At 41.0% G+C, this 9809-nt stretch overlaps 1 protein-coding gene across 1 annotated transcript in view; it reads left to right on the plus strand.

Annotated features, from left to right (window-relative positions):
• Positions 1–9809, plus strand: part of Utrn (utrophin) — a 522813-nt gene that overhangs the window by 218806 nt on the left and 294198 nt on the right. Inside the window, exons 35-39 of the mRNA XM_023712207.1 lie at positions 901–1029; positions 1461–1631; positions 2923–3084; positions 3567–3704; positions 8990–9181. Coding sequence (XP_023567975.1) covers positions 901–1029; positions 1461–1631; positions 2923–3084; positions 3567–3704; positions 8990–9181 — 792 coding nt within the window. The remainder of the gene's footprint in view (positions 1–900; positions 1030–1460; positions 1632–2922; positions 3085–3566; positions 3705–8989; positions 9182–9809) is intronic.

Consider the following 9809-nt stretch of genomic DNA (forward strand, 5'->3'; position numbering starts at 1 on the left):
GTGTCTAGATCACAGACTAAATTTTTTCATACCACTTTTTAATTTTTCCTTTCTCTACTATCTTCCTATATTCTAGATTAACATTGTTTCCTTTTATTAATACTTCTGTATTTTTTCTAGTTTCCTTCATGTCATAAAATCATTCTTGACAAATGTCAACTTTGCACACATGTACCCTCCCCAGTTTGATGAAGTACTTCTTTTGTGGGTGTGGTGCTGGGATCGACCTTCGGACCTTGTATTCGCCAAGCAGGTGCTTGTGCTGCTGAGCTGTCTCCCTGGCCACAGTACTAACTTCTTTTATCCCTCACAACTTTTAAGTTTTGATCTGCTCAAGCGTTTGCTCATGTTCACATCCTTTCTCTCACGTGTATTTCGTGTCCAGCCTGGGGAGCGTGTCTGAAGTCTGCACCCGCGCAATTCCAAGGGCCGGCAACACCAGTTAGAAAAGAGGCCTGGTCCTTCAAGTGGGTAGTGTCCCTCAGACAGGCAGGATGTCATTCCATTCATATTTTCATCATTTATTAATGTTATGTTCTTATTCATAATAAATGAGTTTTTAAAAATGTGATTGAAGGGGACAAACGAGATCAGTTGTAATAGAAGAATGTGAAATTAGAAACAGACTTGAAAGTGAAAGAGAAACTTTTGTCTTTTTTTGTACTTTCACTTTTTATGACATGGAGGTCAGGATCAAATAAATTTAAAATGGACTTAGGTATAGCTCTCTGTTTATTGGATTGAGATTTATTCACTGCAGAACGGCTTTGTAAGAAAGCAAAAACCCTTCTTTAAATTCAGCATACAGCTTGCTCTTTGAAGGTCTTTCAAATCGCTTCGAAGATTGTCATCTTAAATATTTCATACGATTGTGTCTGTGTTTGATTAATTCCTTTGTAGAACCATCAGAACCAGCTGGAAATATTTGATGGAAATGTCGCTCACATAAGTACCTGGCTTTATCAAGCTGAAGCTCTGCTGGATGAGATTGAAAAAAAACCAGCGACCAAACGTGAAGAAATCGTGAAGGTAGCGATCGGGAAGAATCTGGAGCCCTTTGGGGAGGGGAGATCATCCTGCTGTCTGTCCTTTGTGCAGTGTCCTCGGTTACTCGTGACCATCTTTGTCTTTTGATCTTGACTCATTCACGTTTATTTTGTGGGAGAAACCAAGATCGAATTTTATTTTTGGGGGGCGAGAGGTTGGGGGAATATCCGGAGTCGAACTAGAGACCTTGCACTTGCCAGGCAGGTGCTGCGCTGCTGAGCTGTATCCCTGGCCCTCTGATGAGTTTCCTGTTAGTACTTTTCATGCTTTGTTGTGCTGAAACCTCTAAGAAGATATGTCTGGGCGTCCCAGATGTTTTGGTCACTTCCTTTAACTCTGCGTAAGCATTGCAACCATGTTTGATTTTGGTATTTCCCACAGGATAATTTTTTTTTTTTTCTCCCCACGATTAGCGTCTACTCTCTGAACTGGATGACGCCGGCCTGCAGGTTGAAAATGCCCATGATCAGGCTGTTATTTTGATGAATGCACGTGGAAGCTCGAACAGGGAGCTTGTAGAACCCAAATTAGCTGAGCTCGATAGGAATTTTGAAAAAGTCTCTCAGCACATCAACAGTGTCAAAGTGAGTAATGATGTTTTTGTGAAAATCTATTTTTCCTAGGTATGTATCCAGGGATAGCTGGTAAGACAGTGCATACATACATTTTTAAAGTTTAAAATTATTTTAATCTCTTTTTTTCCAGTGGAGCGTTTGTCCTTATATATTTGTTATTGTGTCTATAGAAATAAGGCAGAGAATCACAAGTGGAACAACTCATGTGAGGAAGGGTTTCAGAGACTTGAAGGAAGTTTAGTATTGGCTGTGAAATGAGACTGATGCTCAGCTAGGCATGAATTTTAGACACTAATTTTATGGTTGTACTTTAATATGTGTTCATGCTACATAGTTGTTTTTTTTTTGAGCTTAATGTGTACCAATGCTGAAGTTGTAAATAGCTTCACAATTTAAACTTCATGGAGAGAGGGACTTCCTGATTTTATAAACTGAAAAAGAAGGTGATAGTTAAAAAACTTTTCTTAAAAAAAGGTATTTATTTGTGCTATCTTGTTATAATACCTTCCACCATCCCCTTGTTTTGTGAAGGGAGGAAAGGAAATATTTTACCTAGTGTGCTTGGGCCCTGGCCGGGAGAGGGTGTTCAGCACACGTTAAGTTTCAAAGAAGAAAACATTTTGCTGGGTTAGTGGGGGGAGATCCTAGCTCACTTTCAGCTTTCAGGTCATCCAAGCCAGGTGTTCATTCTGAGGAATCACAGAACACTGTGAGAGCTTTTACGGCTCTCACTTGTCCCTGTAGGGTGACCTTTTTTTTTTTTTATTATTGAGTTAATTCCTTGAGAGTTGTATATTGAGATTATTGAAGAGGAGGGATATTCTCTTTTTTTGCAGAGTAAATACTCTCTGGTTTTGCTTTTTTGAGCAGTATCTAGTGTAGCAGGCCAAAGGACCTGTCATGGTCTTATGAATATACTTACCTTATTCACAACCTACAGAAAATAAGCAAAAATCTTGCATTAGCTTTGCCTTCCTTAACCTTGACCACATCTCTGTTTTCTGCCCCAAGTTCATTTTCCTGTATTTACTTATATTAAAATTGATCAGATCAGAAAAGTGCCCTGTATACAAATGTGAAGCTTTTCACGCAGACATTACCTGTAAATACTGATTTGGGAACGGCATCATTTTTGAGGTTCAGCTGTCAGAATCTCATGAGAGCTCTTCTGGGGATGCTGAGCTGGGGGGCAGTAGATGGGGTCTCCTCACACTCACACCTCTGTTCAGAGTTTAAGAGGAGAATTCAGAGAAGCCCAGAGCAACAGGACCATCACTATACGCATCTTTTCCTTCCCCAGTTGCTGATTGGCCAGGAACCCGCATCACAGCAATGTGTGGTCACCACTGAAGCATTCAGAGCTGCTGTGCCTTTCTCTGGCTTGGATAATCTAGAGAATGACATAGACAACATGTTAAAAATTGTGGAAAAACACATGGCCCATGGTGATGGCAGCGAAGAGGTTTGTTCAAGGAGATTTTCAAAAACCACAGTGTTCTCTGTTTGCCTTTCATTTAATTAATTATGTTTCATGTCAATACTGTTTAGTCATACAACCTTTCAAGCATAACTGATGACATCCAAAGGTGATTTGCTGAGTTCACTGACAGATTTTCTAAGTGATTTATGTGAACCTTACACACACACACACACACACACACATACACACACACATGCATGCGTGCGTGCGCGTGCGCGCACACACACACACACACACAACATGCTTTCTGACTAAAAGTAATTCTTCAGCTTCCTTGGGCTTAGCTTTGAGATATTTTAATTTCCAACATAAAGTATTTGAACAGAACCATGAATTGTTTCATCATTCAGATTCGTATCTCTTGCCTTAACTTTGTCCTTCATAGGTTAGTTCTTCTACTTGAAAATCTATAGTCATGACCGTGTCCTCATCCTTTGACTAATGGTTTTCTTTTCAATATTCAGATGGGTGAGGAGAGAGCCCAGATTGAAGAAGTTCTACAGAGGGGGGACCAGATGCTACATCAGCCTATGGAGGAGAGTAAGAAAGAAAAGATCCGTTTGCAGTTGTTACTTTTGCATACGAGATACCACAAAATTAAGGTACATTGCTGAGGAATCTTGGCTGCATTTAAATGAATTACTTAGGGCCAGCCAAATAGCTCAGTGGATTAAAGCACCTGCTTAGGTCAACCCAGTGGCAGGGGTTTGATCCCCAGCTTGCCGTGCCAGCCTCGCCCCTGCCCCTGGGGTACACTGAGACTGCGATTGAGACTGGGTATGGTGGCGCGTGCCTGTAATCCCAGTGCTTGGGAGGCTGAACACAGGCGGATCACAACGAGTCCGTTCTATGTAGACCCTGTACTAAAATTAAAAAAAAAAAAAAGTAAAATAAATGAATTATTTAGCTCACGCCATTTAGATGTCCAGTGTTATATTTCTTTGCATTTTAAACAAAACCAGCTGGAAGATTATTTCCTCCTTTTTAATGTGTTTTGCACTTTTGGATGTGATAGCGTTCATAGAAATTGCAATGTACAATCATCTCCATGGGATTTCGGGACTTATATGAAACTTAGAAGGGTCGTATCCTTCGCAGAAATGACTTCCCTCAGTTTTATTTTGTGCATCTGGAAGTCTCTGCCATCTCACCCAAATTTCTAGTTCACATGTAACTGAATTTTTGAGGCTGGTATGTACACTGTGATTTGTATTCCAGATCAGGATTCATCCCAAGCTCCCTTTGTAACGGGGATCGTCTCAGCTGCAACCCCCACTATCTGTGATGCCGGGGACGGGGACGGAGCCCAGGGCCTTCCATGTGCTCAGCAATTGCTCTGTGACTGAGATACATTCCAACTGTTTTTATTTTGTTTTGAAACAAGGTCTCAATACGTTTCCCGGGCTGGCCTCAAACTCGCAGTCCTCCTGCCTCAGATTCTGAAGGTAGCTGGGATGATGGGACTGTGCCACTGAGCCCGGCTTCCTTGCCGCGTTTTAAGTGGTGCTGGTGTTCCCCGGGAGTCGGTGCAGTTTTATTGAACTATTTTGGAGCCTGAGGTTGCAGTGTTTTTGCTGCCTGCTGGATGCCTCTGACTTCGTGGGGTGCACCTTTCCCATGTGTTCCAACCTGGACCTGCCATTTCTCTCCTTGTATTCGGTATTTTCTACCTTATTTCCTGCTTCATTAAATACCTTAAAAATTAGCCACTATCTCCAGCAGAAACTGGAGCTTCATTCTCCCCTCTCGTGATAACCTGTCCCCCCACCCCCTTGTTCCTTGTACCTTGTCAGGCAGAAATTAAAACCTTCAGGTTAAGTAAGGTGAGATACACATTTGAGCTTGGAGTGAGATTTTATTCTGCGGGTAGCTTTCTCTTGTTACTGAGATGGGATACCCAACACCCAAAGCTAAGAGAGCGAAGGTTTATTTAGCTCATGGTTCCTGGAGGTTTCTGTGTGTAATCAGCTGGCTCCAACACAGGGTGGCATGGCTTAGGGGCAGCAGTCAGGGTGGCAGAAGACGGCAAAAGCCTCTACAGCAATAGTGCCAGCAGTAGGTAGGAAACCAGTCACAAACTAGATCCAGCGGCTTCCAAACCACCCCATGACTGCATGAGGCTCTGGGGGGACGCCTGCATATAAGCCATAGCAGTTTGTTGTAGCAACCTTCTTTTAATTCCTGGAAGTTCCCGTGCTCGAGACTTACAGTGTTCTGTTGGTTTTTACAGTTCTTTCCAACTGCTTTTCTTATGTCCAATTCTTTACTGTGGCATCTCCTCCACACATTCCTCAGAGTGTTTTCCTCAGAGTTGTGGCTGATTGTGTCATTCCTTTTCCTAAGAAACTTTTCAGAAAGAGAATACAAAATACAGGAGCTTTGAGTATGCAGTTTATCATTAGAGTATTCTACCCAGACTTAGGTCTGTCCCCGCCTTCTACTTCTTTAGCCTGGTGTCCCTAACCACGTAGCAAAACTACCCCGGGTTGCTTCGCATTTGCCTGAATACCCCATATGCTTTAGCACTTCTAGGATCTTGCTACTTTTATTACCATTCCCTGCAGTAGATTTTGTCTTATTTACCTGAAAAATATATTATGTTTTAAGACCTGCTTTTTTTTTTTTTTTTTTTTTTTTTTGCGGAACTGGGGATTGAACTCAGGCCCTTGCGCTTGCCAGGGAAGCGCTTATTCTACTGAGCCATTTCCCAGCCTCCCTTTTTTTTCTTTTACTACTTTTAAAAGTATCTGTTTTCCTTAATACAACTTCTCACTTTTTAAAATTTTATATATTTGGTACAAGGTCTCAGTATGGTGCTCGGATGCATAGTGATCCTCCTGTTTCAGCCTCTCCAGTGCTGGGATTACACGCCTGCACCAACATGCCTGGTTTTGGTGGCCAGCTCGACTGGTGCTGGGAATTGAACCCAGGGCCCTGCACTTGCCAGGCAGGCACTTAGTCTGCTGAGCTATCTCACTGGTCCTTCCTTAATACTTCTTTAAGGATTCAGGCTATATGTTATTCATCTTTATGTCTCAAAATAGAAATTATTACTCACCCAAAATAGGAATAATTTTTAGGCATTTAATACATTAAATTTGAGACATTAAGTACATTAAGTACATTTTGTTTTCCAGAAGTACTATTACTTATCATTAGAAGTACATTAAATGATTTCATAGTGTTATTTATTGCAACTAATATATTTTAGTCTGTATCTTTAGGACGAATACATTATTTTTCAAATCTATAGTCTTCAAAACCAATTGTTACAGTTCGTGTCCAGATGTCCCCCAAAGCCTCATACAGTCATGGGGTGAGCTTCTAGAGGTTTTGACTGGTGCAAGCTCCAGGGCTGGGCTTATGGGTGAGTGTTGCACCTGCCCCGGGGCTAGTCGCTTACAAAACGAGAAGGGAGCGAAGCTTGCTCTCAGCTCCTGTCTCCTTGCTCTTGTTGCTTTTGCTGTCTTCTGCCGCTATGACCTGTTGCCCCTAACGGATCAGTAGAGTAATCTAGTCGTTACTGTCTTTAATCCTTTACATACCCTGGATCCCGGCCCCAGTACTTTTCACTGACTTTTATGTTCTAATTACTTCACCTTCAACGTATGGCTATGTACAGATCTTGTTAGGTCACCCCGTGCTATGTCTTTCCTTTCCAGTTTTCATCTGTGGCACTGCAGATGGGTCCCAGGGCACCGTCCACGCAAGGCACATGCTGTAGCAGTGGGCAGTATCCCAGTCCTTTCCTTGTACTTTTTTTTCTTTTCTGTATTTAGTACAGGGTCTACAGGGTCTCAGTACATAGATTAAACTCATAGTGATCCTCCTGTTTTCAGCCTTCCAAGTGCTGGGATTACAGGTGCGTGCCACCACGCTCAGTCTCAGTCGCCATCGCAGTGCACCCTGGGGGGTGAGGCTGGCACGGTACACAGGGGAGGATCAAATCCTGGTCACTGCCCTCTGCCTAAGCAGGCACTTTTTAGTCTGCTGAACTATCAGGCGGTCCCCTCCTTTTACTTTCTTATAAATCTGTTTTGGGACCTAAAAAGTCCTTATCCTGAGAGAGTTGAATAGTTAATTCTGTTTAGTTCTAGGTTTTTCCTATAGTTTAATAACAACAAAACTTTGCAAGCTTTATATGGTGCTCATTTAAATTTCTTCACCTATTTGGATTTCAGTTTGCTGAATAAGAAGAGCCGTACCTTGTAGCACCATCTCTTTTCAGCACCAACCTGCACTCTGTATGTGTTTCCGTGCTTTAACACAATTTGTAAAAAATACAATCACCCAGAAGTAAAGCCTAGGTCAGATTTTGAGGACATTCCTCTTCTAGGCTGTTTTGATTAATCACTCTCATGGAGGAAAATCTATTTTGGGAGAATAGGAAGCACATCTTGAACCACCTTTCTGCTTCTACAAGAGTGCGGAGTTTCCAAAGGGTCTCTGGCTGACTTTATGGTCTGAATGGAAAAACAGACAGTCTTGATGTGACTTTATTTATTTATTTTTTTCAACTAGTCACTATTTATAAGCCTTGGGGCCACTTGACCTTGCAGAATGATAGGCCCTGTATGCAGCAAGGGAGCAGCACAGGGGCCTGGCTTGTCGTAGGTGCCTGACCCTCAGCAGTGTCCGATGGAGCAGGTTGGAACCAGAAGTCTGGCCCGCAGCAGTATCTAGTGATGCTAAAGCGGAAAAGTGCTCCAGCCTGAAATGACCGAGACGCCTAATCAAGTACTTTCATATTTATGCCCCCGCTGGGCTTGGAGGGTCACCGGATCAGGGGAATGGGTGAGAAGCCCTGTAGGAGCTGAGGACTCAGTTTCTCTTTTACTCCTTTGGAATGATTTTTCAGCCTGCACGGACTTTCCTTGGGTTATTTTCTTTTTTCTTATGGTCATGTGGAAGAACAGACTAATTTTGCACTCTTCCATAAGAGACCTATTTAAAAAAAAAATTTTTCTTCTTTTCTTTCTTTTTTTCTTCTTCTTCTTCTTCTTTTTTTTTTTTTTTTCAAATGTATTTGGTACAAGGTCTCACTACACAGCTTGGACTCATAGTGATCCTCCTGTTCTCAGCCTCCCTAGCGCTGGGATTATAGGTGTGCACCCATACTCCCTGGGGTGGGGCTGGCAGGGCATGTGGTTCCAGGGATTAAATCTTGGTCCTTGCACTTGCCTAAGCAGGCGCTTAGTCCTCTGAGCTATCTCACCAGCCTGAAAAAAAGTGAAGATTTGAAAAGTGAAGACAACAATTTCTTTGCATAAAATAGTTAGCATGTTTTTATTCAAAACTCGTACTTGGGTGGTTATATTATTTATTTCAGCATCCTTTTATGCTTGCTTAAAAGTAGGATTTTCTGTTGTAGACATGTACGTGTAGGCCTAGAAGTGCTTTTTGACTGAAGTTGGAATGTGTGACTTTAAGATAGTAAAATTAATATTAGCAATGAGTATAACTAATCTGTTGATAAAATCAGGATACCTATGGGCTTGCTTCAGCTTTGGCAGTCTAGAAATGTGAAATTCTTCCAAAATAAAGTATTTTTTAAAAAATGCTGGGGATGCACCTCTGTGGCTGAGCACTCGCTGAGCTTAACGTCCAGCAGTGCAAAATCAAATCACAAGACTTCCTTTGATGAACTTCTTTGTGCTACTTAGTGCCAGGCTGCAGATAAAAATTAAGAGTAAGGATTGTTCAGGGTTTGTGAGGCAGTGAAGGATTAAAGTATACACAATTATAATTAAGATTTTTAACTTTGATTCATGGTCTTTAATGCCATGCTCTAAGTACTGACTTTTTATTTTTTCCATTTTGCTGTTAACTCATTCTGAGGATGTTTGACAATAAATACATTACTTAATTTTTTTTTTTTTTTTAATAGGCATTCCCTATTTTTCAGAGGAAAACAAATCAGCTCAGTCCTGGAATCAGATCATCTTCTCTCCCCGCGGATTATCTGGTTGAAATTAACAAAATATTGCTTGCCATGGATAGTGTGGAGTTGTCTCTTAATGTTCCTGAGCTAACCACCACTGTCTATGAGGATTTCTCCTTTCAGGAAGATTCCCTGAAGGTAAAGCTCCAGGCGGTGCTCTGGAACAGTCACAGTTAATGTAGGAATGAAACAAGCCGCTTATCTTAAATACTTAGATGATGTGCATTCTTTAAATTTGTGCGAAGAAATTAATAGCATATATGAAAAATAAAACTTCTATATTCACCAAATAAATGTAATAATCTTAAAATTGGGCATGGATTTTATCGTATGCATGAATATTATTTGCAATACCTAAATTTTTCATAATCAAACAGAAGCAGAGACCGTATCATTTTACAATCTTAATCCTCATTTTCATAGAATATAACATTTATCACGCTATCCATAATGATTAAAGGTTTCTGGGTGAGGTATGGAATGACATATTTGATTATAAGTTAAAGTGTTTGATTCTTTCAAGCCTTTTCCTGTACTTTGATTACACTAGGATTCTCTAGCTTTGAAAACTCATTTTTATCTTTTTTTCATTTTTATCATTTAAAGGAGCATTATTATCTCTGAAAATATAAGTAATTCCACTTCAGGCACTTCCTGGCCTTCATAGAATGTTAGCAGAGTTTTCATAAGTCTGTTTTGAACATCAGCAGGAACTTTTTTCCTCCCTGTTCTTAGTATGATTATGTTCTTCTTTCTTAGATTAATA

The sequence above is a fragment of the Octodon degus genome, unplaced genomic scaffold (assembly GCF_000260255.1).
Source record: "Octodon degus isolate 3935 unplaced genomic scaffold, OctDeg1.0 scaffold00024, whole genome shotgun sequence".
Lineage (NCBI taxonomy): Eukaryota > Metazoa > Chordata > Mammalia > Rodentia > Octodontidae > Octodon > Octodon degus.